General features: G+C 35.4%; 1 protein-coding gene across 25 annotated transcripts in view; it reads left to right on the top strand.

Moving 5' to 3' along the window:
* The window catches only part of BCAS3 (BCAS3 microtubule associated cell migration factor), a 590779-nt gene that overhangs the window by 204517 nt on the left and 365344 nt on the right, over positions 1-20918 (top strand). For all 25 annotated transcript variants that reach the window (XM_025996065.2, XM_072747642.1, XM_025996068.2 and 22 more), the window contains exon 14: positions 3588-3721. In XM_025996065.2, the coding sequence (XP_025851850.1) occupies positions 3588-3721 (134 nt within the window). The remainder of the gene's footprint in view (positions 1-3587; positions 3722-20918) is intronic.

Here is a 20918-nt window from a genome sequence, read left to right as displayed (position 1 = left end):
ATTAGACCTCAGTTATTGTCTAAAACAGTCATTTTAAATACAATTATATTGATTGTAAAAGTGAAAGAATGCAAAAGTATGTACCTTGCATGCACCAATCAGAAGAAAGCTGAGTGATGATATTAGTATTGGAAAAAGGAGACTTCAGAACAAGGAAAATACTAGGGTTAAAATGGTACATCATGATAAAGGAGTTTACCAGTAAGTCCTCATAATCCTAAATGTGTATGGACTTTAAAAAAGGGTCTAAAATTTTGTGAAAAAAGTAAATGTATCCACAATTACACTGGGGGATGATCAGTTCTATTCAGTGGTAGAACAAGAAAGCAGGCAACCAGTTAGTAAGGATATTGAAGATCCTAACAACTATCAATAAACTTGAAAAACTGACATTAATTAATTAATTAATTAATTAATTTAAAGGTTTTTTTTGTTCATGAGAAACAGAGAGGCAGAGACAGAGGCAGAGGGAGAAGCAGGCTCCATGCAGGGAGCTGATGATGTGGGACTCAATCCCGAGACCATGGGATCATGCCCTGAGCCAAAGATAGATGCCCAACTGCTGAGCCACCCAGGCATCCCTTAACTGACCTTTATAACACTCCAGGTATTCAAACGTATGTGGAACAGGCACTGCAATCTAGTCTCAGATATAAACAAGGTTTAACATATTCCTTGTCATCATGAAATTAAACTAAAAATCAATATGTGGAAGATACCTGAAAAATACCCAAATACTTGGAAAAACTGAACAACATATTAAATAGCCCTAGAGTAAAGAGGAAATATCTAGAAAACATTTAGAACTGAATGCAAAAGACAGTGTCAAAATTTTGGAATTCATTCCATTTGAAAGCAGATTTATAGGGAAATTTATACCAATATATGCTTACTTTGAAAAAGAAGAAAGTTCCTGCAATAGTAACCTAAGCTTCCACCTTAAGAAAGTTGAAAAAAGGGGCACCTTCATGGCTCAGTTGGTTAGGTTAAGCATCTGCCTTTGGCTCAGGTCATGATCCTGAGGTCCTGGGATGGAACCCCATGTTGGGCTCGCTGCTCAGTGGTAAGTCTGCCTCTCTCCCTCTCCCTCTGCATCCCCCTCCTTGCTCATGCTCTCTCTCTCCTCTTTCAAATAAATAAATAAAATCTTAAAAAGAAAAAAGGAAAACCAGTAACATCCAAGATAGATTTCCTTGTAAACATCTAGGTAGAATGACCAAGAGAAAAAAGAGAGAAGACAAATTGTTGATAATCTCATTGAAAACGTGGATATCACCAAAGACCTTACAGATAAGGATAAAAGCCATTTCCTTGAGTTGCAGAAAGTAATTCACCCAAGAAGAACATTAAAATTAAATCCCCAAATTTTCCATTTTAAAGTAATAAAATTTAAATTACAAAGAAATTTAAAAGATTTAAAAGTGTTCAACAACAACAAAAAAGGCCCACATGGTTTCACTGGCAAATTCCACTGAACATCTAAGTAAGAAATAATAGCAGTTTCCCTCAATCTATTCAGGAAAATAAGAGTATAAGGAAAATTTCACAACAGGACCAGCTTTATCCTGATTCTGAAAACAAACACCTGATTAGAAACCTACAAACAAACAAACAAAAAAATAAACCTACAAACAGATATTCCTCAGGAATATATCATGAAAAATTTAAGACATTAGCTAATTGAATCTAGTGGCATATAATAAAGGATTTTGACCAAGTGGAGTTTATTCTAGGAATGCAAGGCTTGTTCAACATTTGATAATCATTCATTAGTAAAATTCACCATATTAACTGAGTAAAGAAGAAAAACCACATAATCATCTCACAGGTAGACGAAATTCAACATTCATTCATTATAAAAACTGAACAAAAAGGAGTAGAAAGGAACATCTTTAACTTGATAGAGGGCATTTATTTAAAAAATCCTATAGCTAACACCATACTTAAAGATTGAATGCTTTCTCCTAAAATTTGGGAGGCATAAAATTAAGATTTTATTTATTTATTCATGAGAGACACAGAGAGAGGCAGAGAGAGAAGCAGGCTCCATGCAGGGTGCCCGACGTGGGACTCAATCCCTGGCTCCAGGATCAAGCCCTGGGCTGAAGGTGGCGCTAAACCGCTGAGCCACCCAGGGATCCCATGAATATTGCTTCTCACCAGTCCTGTTTTCCTTTGCAAATGTAGTAAGTGAAGAAAAAGAAAAAAAAAATAAAAATAAAGGGATGTAGTTTGGAAAGGAAGAAATATATCTACTCATGTACTCCATGATACTCTGTAAAGAAAATTCCATGTTATCTACAAAGAGCCGAAACAAAACAAAAACAAAACCCACACTTTCTAGGACTGGCAGAATACAACAGATGTCAGTTATATCTCTAATACCAGCAGAGAAAACTTGATAATTGATGTAAAATAGAGAGAGTACTATTTATAATGGATCTAACAAAATACATTTACAATTTGTATGCTGAACAAGAAAAAAGTCAAAGACATACCAAGAAATATGAAGTGTTCATAGGTCTGAAGACTCAATATTAAGAAGTCCATCATCCTCAAATTGATTTATAGACTTAATATAATCCTCCCCCCAAAAAATCCTAGGAATTTTTTTATATAAAAAATCTGATTCTGTGTTTGGAAAGGAATTGGAATAGCCAAAATAATGTTGAAAAGGTTCTTACCTGATTCACAATTTACTATAAAGTTACAGTAGTCAAGAAAGTATGGTATTAATGAAAGTATAGATGCAGAAATTGATGGACTAGAATAATACTTCTAGAAAAAAACCTATGCAGATGCAGCCAGTTGATTGTTGGAAGTTGACAATGGATAAAAAATAAAGGATAAAGAATTTAGTGGATAAAGAATAGCCTCTTCAAAAAATCTTGCTGGAACAGTTGGACATCATCTGCAAAAGTTAATTTGTGTGATACCTTGTACTTCTTACAAAAATTAACTCAAAATGAATGATAGACCTATGTAAAATATAAAGCTATGACGTTTTGACAAGAAAACAAAATATTTGTGACCGTGGATTAGGCAAAGAATTCCTAGCTGTAGCATTGCGTCAAAATTAAAAACTTGTTCTGTGACATGCTGTAGGCAGTTTGGGTAAATGTCATGCCAGGGTAGAGGCACATTTTGAACTGGTGAATTAAATAGGGTATTACTAGATTGAAACTTAAAATTCAGCTTTTGAGAAATGGTTAAAAGTGAGAGCAGGTTTTAGTTCCATGGAGAGAAGTCATTTTCACATTTTTTATTATCAGATTTGTTGTTTTAAAATGCTTGTGAACTCTCTGTAAAACTTTCTCTTACAGTCATACAGGAACATCCGAAAACTTTCACATCTGGTGCCCACACTGTGTTTGTATCCTGATGTGGAGTGAAAGTTTTGTGTTCATACAGGAAAAAGATGCTATGTTTTGATTTTTTTTTAATTGGGGGAAGTTTTTTTTTTTTTACATCTTTGGTAATTTTTTTCCTTTGGTAATACTTTAAAACATAAAGAATTCTTTGTGAAACTATTTCATCCACGTACATAATTGTTTTCATTTTTACTCTCTTTTTGGTGTATCCTTCAGGAATGCTTCTAGTCACAACAGACACCCTTGGCCATGACTTTCACGTTTTCCAAATTCTGACTCATCCTTGGTCTTCATCACAAAGTGCTGTCCATCATCTATATACTCTTCACAGGGGAGAAACTGAAGCCAAAGTAAGTTGTATATTTTTTAGAAGGTGTGTGTGTGTGTGTAATATGACATCTAATTTAGCTGATTACTTATGTCCTATTGGAACTTAATGTTAGTGTTAGTGAGAACATAATACTTATTCTATTTTGACCTAATAAATACATAAGCAGTAGGTGAAGAAGTCAATGAACTTAATAAAACAAAAGTTCTATTTATTTTTCTCCTTCTACCCTATCCCATTTGCTCCCCTGGCATGCACCCTGTCATCATCCATTGGCTATCTTTTAGGTCTTTTTATGTGTGTTTTGGTTCTGTGTACATGCATACATGCACATGCACACACACATTCATGTAAACACATATTCGTGCATACACAGAAATAATTGACTATATGGATATATATGGATATAATTGACTATATGACTGTGGATAATATTCAGTGGTGTACAGGAGTGAGTTCACAGTGGCTAGTGAGAATGAGTTGTGTACATTTGTACCCACTTCAGGATGTAGTGACATTACATTGGCATGAAATCATCTGTGGTAGGAGTGTTTATATAATGGAAATTGGCAAACACAAACCAGAACTTTTTTTCTTATGGAACCAGTTTTTAATATTTAGCAACACATCACTGTGCATGCATGTATGGGCACTATTTTTTTTCTTATGGAGCCAGTTTTTAACATTTAGCAACACATCACTGTGCATGCATGTATACACATATCATGCAACATACATACACACACACACACACAACTTATTAAGAATTTGTATGGGGTACCATGATAACTGCTTTTACATATACTCTTAATATCACTTGGTATATACTGAGATAGCTTAATAGGCTAATATCCCAGCTATTCATTCTTTTGTTTCCCAGAGCCTGTGGTTCTGAATTTACCAGTATACTACTATAGATACTTTATCCTGAGAGATAGTTCATTGACCCATCATCATTTATTGTCTAGTCCATCCTTTTCCAACAGGCTAAAATGCTGTTTATCATAAGTTTCCATTAAAATTTTCTATAAAGAATGAGGCACCTTAAATATATAGAAATCCATTAATTTATAATGAGACTTACAAAGGAAATATTGGACATAACTGTATGTTGCTTGTTTACCAACTCATTACCTTGAAAATTGATTATTAAAGCATTTACCTTGTCTTTCTTATATCAATTTAATAAGATAACTGATAGTTGATGAGGGAAAGTTTTTCTTTATGGAAGGGTTCCAGTATTAAAAATGTTAGAATTTAGATTTAGTGTGGTGATCATTTTATAATATATACACCTATTGAATCATTATTTTGTACACCTGAAACTAATATAATGTTATATGTCACTTATACCTCAATTAAAATAGGTCAAAATTTTAAGAATCACCATTGTTGCTACCCCTAATGAAACAGTGGATATAGACAGTAATCTGTATTTGGTTTTCGCTGATGAGTCTTAACATCACCAAACTGGAATAGTGAGATCTCATGTACTTCCTGATTTGATGTAATAGGATGTATATGATATCATCTATGAAATATTTCTGACCAGTACTCTAGGTTAAACCTGAATCTAATTCAGCCCCTAGATATAATTAGTACTTTACATAAAAGACTGAGATAGGAAAGTTAAACAATACCATGAGAATGCCACTAGCCAAATCTAAAATGTGGGAAATTCTTCATTAAAAATGCGACCTGAGGATCCCTGGGTGGCTCAGTGGTTTAGCACCTACCTTGGGCTCAGGGGGTGATCCTGGAGTCCTGGGATCAAGTCCTGCATCAGGTTCCCTGCATGGAGCCTGCTTTCCCTCTGCCTGTGTCTCTGCCTCTCTCTTTGTCTCTCTCTCTCTGTGTCTCTCATGAATAAAGAAAATCTTTAAAAAAAAATGTGACCTGATTTTTAAAAAGTTTTTACTTAAATTCCATTTAGTTAGCATACAGCGTAATATTAGTTTCAGGTATAGAATTCAGAACTTATATGTAACACCTGGTGTTCATCACAAGTGCCCCCCCCTTAAAATCCCCATCACCCATTTAACCCATCCCCTCACATGTCTCCCCTCTGGTAAATGTCATTTTTTCCCCTATAGTTAAGAATCTGTTTCTTGGTTTGCCTGTCCCCCCAATCCATGTTCATTTGTTTTATTTCTTAAATTCCATATATGAGTGAAATCATATGGTATTTGTCTTTCTCTGACTTATTTCACTCTCTAGCATAACACTCTCTAGCTTCATCTACCTTATTGCAAATTGCAAGATTTCATTCTTTTTTTATGACTGAGTAGTATCCCATTGTGTAAATATACTATATCTTCTTCATTCATCAGTCAATGGACATTTGAGCTCTTTCCATAATTGGGGCTCTTGTTGATATTGGTGCTACAAACATTGAGATGCATGTGTCCCTTGGAATCAGCATCTTTTGGGTAAATACCCAGTAGTGTAATTGCTGGATGGTAGGTGGTTCTATTTTTAACTTTTTGAGGACCCTCCATATTGTTTTCCATTGTGACTGAACCACTTTGCATTTCCACCAACAGTGCAGGAGAATTCCCCTTTCTCTGCATCCTCATCCACACCTGTTGTTTCCTGTGTTGTTAATTTTAGCCATTCTGACACGTGCGAGGTGGTATCTCATTGTAGTTTTGATTTGTATTTCCCTAATGTTGAGTGATGTTGAGCATCTTTTCATGTGTATGCCTTCCTTGGAGAAATACCTATTCATGCCTTCTGCCCATTTTTTAACTGGATTATTTGTTTTTTGGGGTATTGAGTTTTACAAGTTCTTTATAGATTTTGGATAATAATCCTTTATCAGATATGTCATTTGCAAATATCTTCTCCCCTTCCAAAGGTTGCCTTTTAGTTTTGTCAACTGTTTCCTTTGTTGTGCAGAAGGTTTTTTTTATCTTTTTCCTTTACCAAATTTTTTTTCAAATTTTTGCTTAAATTCTAGTTAGTTAACATATAGGGTAATATTGGTTTCAGCAGTAGAATTTAGTGATTCATCACTTACACACAACACCCAGTGCTCAACACAAGTGCCCCCTTTAATACTCCTTACCCAGAAGATTTTTATCTTGACGAAGTCTCAATGCCTCATTTTTGCTTCCCTTGCCTGAGGAGACATATCTAGTAAGAAGTTGCTGTGGCCAATGTCATAGTGGTTACTGCCTCTGCTCTCCTCTAGGATTTTGATGGTTTCCTGTCTCATATTTAAGTCTTTCATATATTTTGAATTTATTTTTGTATATAGTGTAAGAAAGTGGTCCAGTTTCATTCTTTTGCATGTATAATTTTTCTAACACCACTTGTTGAGGAGACTGTCTTTTTTTCCACTGGATACTCTTTCCTGCTTTGCCGAAGATTAATTGACTGTATAGTTGTGGGTTAATTGCTGGGTTTTCTAGTGACCTGATTCTTAAAACAAAAAGAGCTAACCCTTCAACTACATAGGTTTGAACTGCGCAGGTTCATTCATGTGGATTTATTTTGATAAGTGCTATAAACATATTTTATCTTTCTTCTGATTTTTCTCTTTATTTGTTTTTAAGTTTTTATTTTAATAACCCAGTGCTCATCATGACAAATGGACTCCTTAGTCCCCATCATGTATTTCACCTATCCTGCCACCTCCCCTCTGGTAGCCATCAGTTTGTTCTTTATAGTCAAGAGCCTGTTTCTTGGTTTGCCTCTCTCTATTTTTTTCCCTATGATCATTTGCTTTGTTTCTTAAGTTTCACAGATGAGTGAAATCATATGGTATTTGTCTTTTTCAGACCGACTTATTTCACCTAGCATTATATTATCTAGCTTCATCCACAATGTTGCAAATGACAAAGTTTCATTCTTTTTTATGACTGAATGATATTCAACTCTGTATGTTTGTGTGTGTTTCACATCTTCTTCATTTGTTCATCAGTTGATGGACATTTGGGCTGCTTCCATATCTTGTCTATTGTAAATAGTGCAATAAACATAGGGGTGCATGTAGTAGTCTTTTGAATTAATGTTTTTGTATTCTTTGGGTAAATAACCAGTAGTGCAATTGTTGGATGGTAAGGTGGTTCTGTTTTTAAATTTTTGAGGAACCTCTGTACTATTCTCCAGAGTGACTGCACCAGTTTGCATCCCTACCAACAGTATAAGAGGGTTCCTTTTGTCCGCATCCTTGCCAACATCTGTTGTTTTTTGCATTTTTTTATTTTAGCCATTTTAACAGGTGTGAGGTGATATCTCATTGTAGTTTTATTTGTATTTCCCTAATGTTGAGTGATGTTGAGTAACTTTACATGTGTCTGTTGGCCATCTGTCTGATTTCTTTGGGGAAATGTCTTTCATGTTTTCTGCCCAATTTTTAATTACATTATGTGGGAGTTTTTTTGGATGTTGAGTAGTATAAATTCTTTATATATTCTGGATACTAACTTTTTTTCAGACGTATCATTTGCAAATATCTTCTCCTATTCAGTTGCAAATATATTCTCCTATTCAGTCTTTTAGTTTTGTTGATTATTTCCTTCACTGTGCATAAGTCTTTTATTTTGCTATAGTTCCAGTAGTTTATTTTTGCTTTTATTTCCCTTGCTTCAGGAGACATATCTAGAGAAGTAAATGTCTGTGCTCTCTTCTAGAATCTTTATGGTTTCAGGTTTCACATTTAGGGCTTTATTCAATTTTGAGTTTATTTTTGTGCATGGTCTAGTTTCATTCTTTGCATGTTGGTTTTCCCAACACCATTTGATGAAGAGACTGTCTTTTTCCCATTGGATATTCTTTCCTGCTCTGTCAAAGATTAATTGACCTTATTGTTGTGGGTTCATTTCTGGGTTTTCTACTCTGTTTCATTGGTCTATGTGTCTATTTTTGTGCCAGTATCACACTGTTTTAATTACTATAGCTTTGTAGCATAACTTGAAATCGAGAATTGTGATACCATCAGCTTTAGTTTTCCTTTTTAAGATTGTTTGACTGTTTGAGGTCTTTGTGGTTCCATACAAATTTTAGGATTATTTGTTCTAGGTCTATGCAAGATGCTGCTGGTGTTTTAATAGGGGTTGCATTAAATGTGTAAATGGCTTTGGGTAATATGGACATTTTAACAATATTTGTTCTTTCAATCTATGAGCATAGAATGTCTTTCCATTGTCTATGTCATCTTCAGTTTCTTTAATTGATGTTTTATGGTTTTCAGAGTACAAATCTTTCTCTTCCTTGGTTAAGTTTTCTCCTAGGTATTTTATTATCTTTGGTGCACTTGTAAATGGGATTGCTTTCTTAATTTTTCTTTCTCTTGCTTCATTTTTAGTGTATAGAAATGCAACAGATTTCTATACATAGCTTTTTGTATCCTGCGACCTCACTGGATTTGTCAGTTCTAGTAGCTTTTTGATAGTGTCTTTGGGTTTCTATATATATTATCCTGTCATCTGCAAATATTGAAAGTTTTATTTCTTCCTTACCAACACGGATGCCTTTTATTCCTTTTTGTTGTCTGATTGCTGTGGCTACAACGTCCAGTCACTATGTTGGATAAAAGTGGTGAGAGTGGATGTCCTTGTCTTCTTTCTTACCTTAAGGAAAAGCTTTCAGTTTTTCACCATTGTGTTGATGTTGGCTGTGAGTTTTTCATGTGTGACCTTTATTATATTGAGATATGGGTACACCTACTTTGCAGAGGGTTTTAATCATGAATGAAAGCTGTACTTTGTCAAATGCTTTTTCTGCATCTATGGAAATGATCATATGGTTTTTTAGCATTCCTCTTGTTGATGTGTTATATCACAATGACTGATTTTTAAATTTCTTTTCCTTGCCTAATTTCTCTGACTAGGACTCCCAGTAGCATATTGAAAAAAAGTGGTGAGAATGAACATCTTTGTTTTGTTCTTGATTTTAGAGGAAAAGCTTTTAGCTGGTTACTGTTGAGTGTGATGGTAGGTGTGGGCTTGTCATAGATGTACTTTATTATGTTGAGGTACATTTCCTTTATACTCATTTTGTTGAGAGTTTCTATCATGAATAGATGGTGAATATTTTCAAATGCTTTTTCCATATCTATTGAGATGATCATATGATTTTTACCCTTCATTTTGTTAATGTGGTGTGGGTCTCGGTCAGCATCTAGATGGAGGCTGATTGGAAGCTGGTCTCTCAGGCAGTAGCTTTTAAAATATGAAAATGTATCTCTTTTAAGGATAGTCTAGGAGAGGGGCATTTAGTTTACTGCTTCTGTTCTATGCCCTGGGTAGAAATCCTTTTAATCTATGTAAATATCCCATTTTTCCCCCCAAATTTGTAACATTTCTTTTATTTATATATATCATTTGGTTAATAGATTCGTATTTGAATCATTGGGTTATATTCATTCAATATCTATTTATTTTAATGCTCAGAGTATCCCAGATTTGGCCAATTGGCACCTGTCAACTTGACATTTGTGTCCTTTGACATATCTCCATTTTTCTCTGACAATATCCTTACCTTCTAGCACAACTAAACTTGCTTATTCTTATTTTGGTTACTGTTCATTCTTTTCTTTTGTAGGTAAGTTTCTAATCAGATAAGCATTTTAGGTGAAGATTCAATATTTCACAGTGCTGCTGGCACATTTTACTTCCTTTTTTAAAAATATTTATTTATTTATTTGAGAAATAAAGAAGGGTTGGGGAGGACCAGAGGGAGAGGGAGTGAGAAACTCAAGCGGACTCCACACTGAGCATAGAGCCTGACCCAAGGCTGGATTTCAGGACCCTGAGATCACCACCTGAACCAAAACCAACAGTCAGACACTAAATCCTCTGTGTCACCCAGGTGTCCCCACATTTTATTTCTTAATTCTGATTTTATAATACCTGTTCTGTCCCCACCCATCACTGGTATGCCCTACTTCAGCTATAACCTCCTAGAATTTTAATATTTTAAATATTTATACTTTTTTTGGTTACACCTTTTTTTTTTGGTAACTCATTTGTATTAGCATTGTTTATTATTTAATTACCTATTCATCCAGCCTGGAAATAGAGATCATGCTTAACCTTCTTGGTATCTGTCATCCTTAGAACAGTGCCCTGTAGATGGGCAAATGTTATAGGTATAAATATTTGCTGCTGCCAGTGCTATGCCTATTTAACATGTAGGGAAACCAAATAGAAATTATTAAAATTATTTTGTTCTGTGTCACACCTTGTAATTTAGGAGATTGGGAATTTCTAAACGTCAAATATTAAGATCCAAGGAAACTCAATTAATGACCATAAAATTAATTTCTGTAATCTTCTACTGAAAATTATTTTGAAAAATATATAAAATTTAGCACTGATTATGAAATATATATGGCATATGATCTATCTAACTGTCTTTGAGTACTTCAAAATCATGTCATTCTGGATTCTTCCAAAAACCCTGAGGGTACTTTAATCAGGCAAGGGAAAAAACTCAAGTATGTGGATCTAATTATGTTGAATTAAGTTGTTTTGTGATCTATAACTTGGGATATCCTCTGCATCTGACAGTAATTTTCCTCATAAGGCACATATGCAGTTAGAAAAATATTCCTAGTTTTCAACAGGAATATATATATATATATATATATATATATATATATATATATATATATATAGTGAGACCTTACAATATTTGTTAATATACTTCTGTAATGCCATACTCAAGCAGATAAAAGTCATTTTAGTACTTAACATGCTAATTTTGGTAAATGGTCAACTTGCTTCAGAACATTTGCACATGTGCAAAAAATAACATGTGCAATTTTTTTTGGAATAGTCCTATAAAATGGTAAGATTATAGGTTTAATTCTCAATGGCAAAAATAATCTAGCTATTTAATATTAATGGGTAGTAGTTAATGGTCTGTTCAAATAGAATCAGGTAATTTTAGTATGACTATGTCCAGATATGCCTACTTAGATTTATATTGAAATTCAAATTTTGCGAGATTATCTGTATTTTTTTTTAATCAAACCTTGCAGTCCTAGGTATAACCTTATAGTCTTAATTTTTGTCAACTCTTCTTCCCCCAAAACATTAGTTTTACTGAAACATAATTCCTATAAAATTCATATTTAAAATGTACATTTCAGTGGGGTTTTTTTTAGTAGTTAGTATATTTAGTATATATATTTACAGAGTTATGCAACCATCACCAGTATCTACTTTTAGAACATTTTTATAACAAACTTTTTGTCTATTAGCAGTCACTCCTCATTCCCCAGCCCTGACTTCTATTTGTACTTGGATGCTCCTTAGTAATTCTATTACCAAGGACAAATTCTCTATTTTCTTAGGCTTCTATTTACTCATCTATAAAATGGAGACAAAAACTATTTCATAGCATTTACTTCAGGAAATGCCAGAAATAATTTATGTAAAATGTGTCTTACTGTGCTTAGTAAAACATCTGGCACAGTAAATGACAGAGTTAATATGAGGACCTCCACAGTAAGAGGGAGAGATTGATGGGAAGAGGGTGGAGTACGAGGATGCTAAGCTCTCCTTGTCTTAAGGGTACAACTAGATAACACTCAAATCAGCATAAATAACCTAGAGTGTAGAGGGACTGGATTTACCTTCCTACCTGAAACAAAGAAAGAACAAACAGTTTTTTTAGACATAGTACATAAAGCCATGAAGGGAATGGGTGACGGGCACTGAGGTGGACACTTGACGGGATGAGCACTGGGTGTTTTTCTGTATGTTGGTAAATTGAACACCAATAAAAGTTAATTAAAAAAAAAAAAAAAAGATCCTTGAGAAATGGGAAACAAATGAGAAAAACCCTGATTGCCCCAGCTTACTGCCTTGATACAGTTTTCAGCCCGTGGTGCAGGAAGGAGGAGTCCAAGTGGAGCCCTATAGACTCCCTCTGTTGATGAGGTATTGCTAAGAATGAGGAGGTGAAGATCATAGAGTTCTCAAGACAGAGTGCCAGAGAGATAAAAGCTGCAGAGAGAACCTACTCAGATCTGCAGAAGAAATCTGAGACAACGGAAAGAACCATCATCATACCAGAAAGGAAGAAAGTAAAACTGTATTTATTTAAAGATGATATGATTGTGTAGAAAATCTAATGGATTCTATAAAAATAGAAAAGTGAATTTAATTAAGTTTCAGGGTATTAGATCAATACATGGAAGTCAGTTGTACCTCTATATGCTAGGAACAAACAATAGATTATTGATCATTTAAAAAAGAGAGGTAAAAAAATAGTGTGTAATGTGTACTTACCGAGTGTAAGACATGTACTCATAAAACATGGCTGAGAGTACGGATGTAAATAAATGGAGTGTTAAACCATGTTTTGGGGTTGGAATGCTTAATATTGTTAGGATTTCAGTTCTCTCCAAATTGATCTGTATATTCACTGCAATCTCCATCAAAGCCCAGCAGGATAAAAAACAAACAAAGATAGTAAAATTGGGGAGAGTAGAAATTGACAAGCTACTTCTAAAATTCATATGTAAATACATAGGGCTTATAATGCCAAAAGAAAAACAAATTTGGAGAGATATTGCTACCTAGTGTCAAGATCTACTGAAACTACAGTGATCAATAGGGAATCCAGGAACTTTACCATACATAGGGACAATTGATTTTTGGCAAAGGAGCAAAATGAGAAAGGCTAGTCTTTTTGACAATGGTAATGGACCACTTGGGTATTTATGTGCAAAAAAAATGAGCGTCAATCCTTATACAAAAATGAACTCAAATGGGATCAGATTTAATGTGAACCTACTATTATAAAGCTTTTAGAAGAAAACAGAGAAGAAACCTTTCGTGACTTAGGTTAGACACAGATTTCTCATAGGTGCTTTAGTAGCAAAATCCTTGAAATTGATAAATTAGAGTCCATTAAAACAAAACATATCTGCTCTTTGAGACACACTGGTAATAGAATGAAAAGGCACAAATTGTCTTGTATCTACCACATCTTTTAAGGAACTCTCAAAAGTCAGTGAATTGGAGGAACTGGATTTCTCCCACATTGGTATTGGGAACATGAAATGGTACAGCCACTCGAGAAAATAGTTTAGAAGTTTCTTAATGGGCAGCCCGGTAGTTCAGTGGTTTAGCGCCGCCTTCAACCCGGGGTGTGATCCTGGAGACCCGGGATCCAGTCCCGTGTCGGGCTCCCTGCATGGAGCCTGCTTTACCCTCTGCCTGTGTTTTTGCCTCTCTCTCTCTCTCTCCCTCCCTCTCTGTCTCTCATGAATTTATTTACTTTTTTTTCTTAAGATTTACTTCTCTCTCTCTCTTTTTTTTTTTTTTAAAGATTTTATTTATTCATTCATGAGAGACAGAGAGAGGCAGAGGAGACACAGGCAGAGGACAAAACAGGCTCTATGCAGGGAGCCTGATGTAGGACTGGATCCCGGGTCTCCAGGATCACCCCCTGGGCTGAAGGCGGTGCTAAACCGCTGAGCCACTGGGCTGCCCTCTCTCATGAATTTAAAAAAAAAAAAATCTTAACATATACTTTATACCACTACCACTCAGCAATCCCAGTCCTGAGCAGTCCACAATATGGAATTCACGTTCTTCTGGATATCCACATTTACTATATATTTCTTTCCTATTTCATGACAAATTACCATGAAAGCAGGGGGGCTTAAAATAAGAGAAATTTATTTTCCCATAGTCCTGGGGGCCAGACGTTCAAAATCAAAGTGTTGGCAAGGCCAAACTTAGAACCTCTAAGCAGAATCTGTTCTTTCCCTTCTCCAGCTTCCAGTGACTGTCAACATTCCTTGCCTTACAGCCATATATATCACTCTGTCCTTTGCCTCTGTGGTCACATTTCCTCCTCTTCTTCTCCTGTGTATCATATAGGAAATAATGTGAATACATTTAGTACTTACACTGATAATTCAAGATGAACTCTCAAGATCTATAAATCAATCACGTTTTGGTATGGTTGCTCTTTGTGGTTTTTTTTTTTTTTTTTTTTTTGCTCTTTGGATCTATAATGTATTATATGCAGGTTCGAGGGATTAGGATCAGAATATATCTGTGTTTTTTTTTTTTTTGAGCCACTGTTTACCTCAGTACAGTCAGCCCTCTGATCCCTCAAATTCCTCAAATTCAGGATCATCCCATGTGCAAAATACATTTACCCCATACCAACATCCCTAAAAGTCTTGGTGCTTGGCAGCATCTGCTCTAAGTCTAAAATATCTTGAAAATATCATCAACCCAGAAGCTCCAGTCTCATCATCTAAATCATCCAAGTCAGGTATGACTGAAACTGCATATGATCTATCCTGGGGCAAAATTCCTCTTGATCTGTGTGGAAAGGGAGGAAATAAAGAAAATGAGGCAGAAAAAATTATAGAAAGAAATATGGAAAGCCTCCCAAATTTGTTGAAAGATGTAATTTAAATCTTCAAAAGAGACTAGCAAAGACCAAATAGGACTGAATATGACAAAACCCCAGTTTTAGAACATCACAGATAACTTTCTGAAAACCAAAGGAAAGAGCAAATCTTGAATGTAGCCAGAGGAAAAGAACACATTGTATACAGGGAAATGGCTTCTCATCAGAAACCATGGAAGTAGTTTCAAGGACTGAAAGAAAAAAAATACAGATTATCAAAGATTCTCCATCCAGCAATAGTATCATTCAAGGATGAAGGAGCGAGAAACAAGATCAGTGCATTCACAATAAAAATTCTGCTAAAGGGAAATGATGCCAGAGCAAACTTAGATATTGTAGAATTAATGAAATATCTGAGAAATGGTCAGTTTCTAATTAGAAAGGATGATTTTTTCTATCAATTTTCTTTTTAAAAAAATTTACAATTAGCCAACATATAGTACATGATTAGTTTCAGATACAGAGTTCAGTAATTCATCAGTTGTATATAACACACAGTGCTTATCACATGCCCTCCTTAATGACCATCATCCAATTACCCCCTCCATTTTAAATTTATTTAAAAATATATAGGAATGTTAAAATTGTAACATTTATGCATAAGAAATGTTAGTTATTTTCTGGCAATTATATTGTGTCTACATGTAATACATATAAGTATAGCATAATGGACCTGTAGTGCTGAAGTGGGGGTAGATACTCTACTGTTTGAGAGTTGAACATGCTGTACCTAAAAAGACAACAATTCAGTTAACATGGAATTCTATTTTTTTAAAGATTTTATTTATTCATTCACGAGAGACACACAGAGAGAGGGCAGAGACATAGGCAGAGGGAGAAGCAAGCTCCACGTAGGGAGCCCAAATTGGGACTTGATCCCAGGACCTCCTGAGCCAAAGGCAGACGTTCAGCCACTGAGCCATCCAGGCATCCCTTAACATAAAATGCTTAGTTCAGAAGTAGGCAGAAAAGGAGGAACAGAGGTTCAAGAAATAGGATAAACAAAAACCAGTTATTAAATGGTAACATCAAAATCCCACCATAATATAATATATTAAATATTAATGTATTCTAATCTAAAGGAATTGTCTATTAGAGATTTATTTTGCATTTAGAGACATTAATATAATGATAGTAAAACATGTTAAAAGATATGTCATGCAAATAATAAACACTAATGTTGAAAATTTGGCCATATTTATATCAAGTAAAAGAGGTTAGGACAAGGCCTATTTCTAGAGATAATATGTTCAAGAGCCAAATTATCAGGAAGATTTAAATATGTATGCATCTAAAACTGAGTTTGACAACACTTTCTTAATATTTAATAGGACAAATAGGGTGAAAAAGGTCAAATATCTGAGAACTCATATCAACCATATTGTTTTAATAGGTAAACAACTAAACTACAGTATGGTTATGTATATACTGTATATTACATATATATAGCATATTATTTATAATAGTATATTTGTGTATATATTATAATATACTACACTATAACACACCTGCAGTATATTTATGCTTTTCAACTATGACAATCACATATACTTTGAGTGGTTATAAAACAGCAGATAATGAATGGATGGGATGTAAACCCCAGACAGACATTTATTATTGATGGATTAGTTGAGAATCACTGTGCAGAACAGGGAAGTACAGGCTTTATGAACAGCTTGATTCTAGTCCTTCCCATCAGAGGATGGAATCTTACCTTGGGTAGGAGTGACCCAGGTTGTTAGTTACTAGTCATGATTTGTTTGTACAGCTCTTAGCCCTAAAAAGGGGGACATCTGCAATCTGCCAGTATGTAGTCTTCTTCATGGCAAACCACAGTAGGTTTGGCCAGGCCATTGGCAGCTGCCCAAATGCCAACAGTATTGTTTAAAGCAGGGTCAGCAAACTTCTCTGTAAAGGGCTAGGAGTAAATATTTAAACTCTGCATTGTATATATTCTCTCTATTCACCTTTGCCATCGTAGTACAAAAACATCTTAGATAATACAAAAACAAGTGGATTGACTGTCCCATAACTATAGTGACCCTCACCCCCCCGCCCCATGAAAAGAAGTGACAGCTTTCCATTATCTTACTGTGCTGCTTGGTCTTTACTTCATTTGTCCCAGCAAAGTTTTTCCTGTGGTTGTACAGCTGGACACCAGCAGCTTTCATCTTAGCCAAGCCATCAGGGAATCAGGTAAAGGTGCTTAAAGGAAGTTCTGTGAATCAAGGGCTATTGAACCAGTGGAATTGCTTTAGGCAGTAGAGTAGCTAATAAAGTAGCTGTAAAAATGAGATGTTTCTAGGGCCAGGCTGGAACATACTCTGGAACATACCATTTCCATTTGATTATTAGCAAGCTCTGTTGGGCCCTTAACACCGTGTTCATCATCAGATTTGAGTTGACCCAACCCAGTGTTGGTCTGGAAAATCACAAGGCCTCATGGATCAGTTCATGTACTAAGAACTTAATAGCCAGTTAGTAGCTACCATCTGAAAAAGGGAGTGTATTTGGTTGTGGGATCAGGCAGATGGCGATGTTGTACTGGTATAACACCTCTGAGGACTTAAGCGGCCATTAAGTCATTACCTAACTTTCCTACCAGGATTCTGTTATTTATATTGTGTAACGTGGGAAAGAACTGGAAGCCTAGTAGGTGGCCTGCTCTGCGCTCTTCCCATGATCATTTTGGTTACGTGGCAGAGGATATACCTCTGACACTTACGAGCATGTCAGTAAAATCAATTAAGCCATTAATAACAGGTACACATTCATCAATGGAAGCACAACAGTAGTACTCCTACCAAGTGACTTAAACTTTTCCTCCCTACTGCACACTTTGCTTCATTCCAAGGTGTCTCCCCCCGCCACCTTACAAGGATATGGACTACTTTTCCCTACAGGAGAACACGGACTAATGTACTTAATGTGCACATGTCAGTTGCTCCATTGACAACTGCCAGGCCATCACATTATATCCTCTATCTTGTTGGCAGAGGACGCTAGCCTGCAGATACTATGGGGACAGCCAGGACTGGTGGCCTTTTTCTCACTTGGGCAAGTGATTATTTCCCAGTGTTGATGCCACTTCTTTCCCCATACATGCCAGCATCCAGTGAGTGTCCAGCCATAAGCACCCCTTTTTTTCTGCCCACTCTCTCAACATGACCAAGATTCACCTTGGCATTTTGGGTAGCCCTCATCCTTGTTACCACTAGAGTTCAGATTACAGCAAGAGCCAGTTTAGCATTGCTTGGCTCTGTGGTATTTGTAACTCATCATACTCCCTTTTTTTAGTTCAGATTTTTATTGAAATAATTGTAGATTCATATGGATTTGTAAGAAATAATACTAAGAGATCCCACGTGTGCTTGACCCAGTTTATCTCAATGGGTAACATTTTACAAAAATAGAGTGTATCACAACCAGGATATTAACATTGTTACAGTCCCTGATCTTTTTCACATTTCACTGATTTACTTGTATTCATATGTGCATTTGTGTGGAAATAAGTGTATATGTGTGTGTTTAGGTCCATGCAATTTAATCACATGTGTAGGTTTGTGTAGGATACTGAACAGGTTCCTCACACTGCCCTTTCATAAGTAGACCTAACTCACACATTCTGTTTACACATTACTCAGACCATTTACAGTCGTGGGCTATTATGAGTATGTTATGTGAACATAGTTTTCATTTCTTTGGCGTAGATGCCCAAGGGTGTAGTTACTGGTTCAGATGATAATTTCATGCTGCTTATTGGCATTAGGTCATTTAAAAATTTTTGGCATGTACAAGAGTGCACAACATGTAAGAATCTTTCCATAAATCCTTACTGAATAAGTGAATGATTTTGAAGAATTGAGAGGGGGAGGGATGGGCAGATAGGACAGAGGGTATGTGTGGATTATCCATCTTAACACATTTCTGTTCTAAGCAACTCATTCCCAAGCAAACTTTTATTGCCATTAACCTTGTTGTGATAGATTACAGCATTTTAAATGAATGCCTCTTGAGCTTGTATATTCTTTTTTTTTTTTTTAAATTTACTTATGATAGTCACAGAGAGAGAGAGAGAGAGGCAGAGACACAGGCAGAGGAAGAAGCAGGCTCCATGCACTGGGAGCCCGATGTGGGATTCGATCCCGGGTCTCCAGGATCGCGCCCTGGGCCAAAGGCAGGCGCCAAACCGCTGTGCCACCCAGGGATCCCGATCTTCTATATTCTTAAATAACTTCTTTTATATATTTTCCTATGAGTTTTCATTAAATACAACATCATCTGAGGGCTTAGACCTTGGCTAGTTAGTTTTTGCTCCTTGGGACTTGTCTTTATGGCTTTGGTTGCCCTTCTCACAGGCTTCTGAAACTATAATACTCTTGGATTGTAGACTTTTTATCCAAATACTGTCTTCCTTTGGGTCAGGCCACAGGACATTTTCATCATCCCAGAAAATTTCCTTACAGGTTTTTTTCAGTCTTCTCCATCTGTCTTCCCCAAGGCAATCATTGCTATTACTTTATTTTTTTAAAGATGTCTTTTTATGCTTTCAAACATTTGATATGGAATTAGGGGGACTGTCATTTTTGGTCACTTTATTTCCTGGGTCTGTATTACAGACTTGAGGTCAGTATCAGAGTCATTATCTGAGTGTTCTGAAACTGCAAATTTCTTGGTGATGTTTCTCTCTCCTCCCAGTACCTACCAATCATAATCCTGAAGGTGGGACCAACTTATTTGCACTTCTTACAAGTACCTTTGGTGCTTCTTTTCACACTTAAGTTTGAGGAACTTTGCTTTAGTTTTTAGTATGTTAAAATAACCCTATTCTTTCAGGTGCCTGGGTGGCTCAGTTAGTTAAGCATCTGACTCTTAATTTTGGCTCAGGTCATGATCTCAGGGTTGTGAGATCGAGCCCTGCATCAGGCTCTGCTCTGGGTGTGGAGCCTGCTTGGGATTTTACCTCTCCCTCTGCCCTTTCCCCACCCTCTCTCTCTCTTTCCCTCTCAACAAAATAATAATAACTCTATACTTTGATCGTTGTTATTAATTAATTGGGTTTTGATGAAAAATTTGAGGTATAAACTGGAGCCCTTTAAAATGCTGATTTCTATCCTAGATGCTTAAATGGGGTACTACTTAAGTCTGGTGCTCAAATACTCTTGTGTCATATGTAATTTAGTTAACCTGTTTTGTGAATTAAATATATGTTTGGGGTGGGGTTTTTTAGCTTTTGATAAAATGGATATAATTGTTCTGTGTGAGCGTATGTCTGCTATATTAGATTTGGTTGTTCCAAATATTGTTTTGGAATATTAAATCTACAAAATACTTTTAAAAAGGATAATTCAGTTTGTCAACAAAGTATTTGTATAAATTAGAATTACTGGAATATAGCTACAATATATTTTAAGGAACAAATATATTAGCTTTCTAGAGGCCTAATGGTTTCTGATACCCAGATTTTACATCATTACAATAAAAAACAAGTGTGAGATGTTATCAATATTTCAAATAATACAGGAACTATTTAATGAACAATAAATTATATAACCTAATATAAATTTGTAAACTATTTAATTAAACATTCTGTATTTTAAAAATTCATATCTCATTAGTTAAGAATCCTGACATTTGTATTCTTAAAAGCTCTAACTTGATAACAGTGAGTGTCTAATGAGGATTCCCAGACTAGGTTCTCTGCTTGATTTTTTTCTATCATTTTATGCCACACTTCTTTGTTAAATGGAGGGAAACTTAATAAGAACGTTGGTTATATGTTTACCCATTTTATATTGTAATCACTCATTTACCCCAACTCCAGATGT

This window comes from Vulpes vulpes, chromosome 2 (genome assembly GCF_048418805.1).
Source record: "Vulpes vulpes isolate BD-2025 chromosome 2, VulVul3, whole genome shotgun sequence".
In the NCBI taxonomy this organism is placed as follows: domain Eukaryota; kingdom Metazoa; phylum Chordata; class Mammalia; order Carnivora; family Canidae; genus Vulpes; species Vulpes vulpes.
Note: the sequence above shows the minus strand (reverse complement) of the source record. Positions and strands in the feature narration are given on the sequence as shown.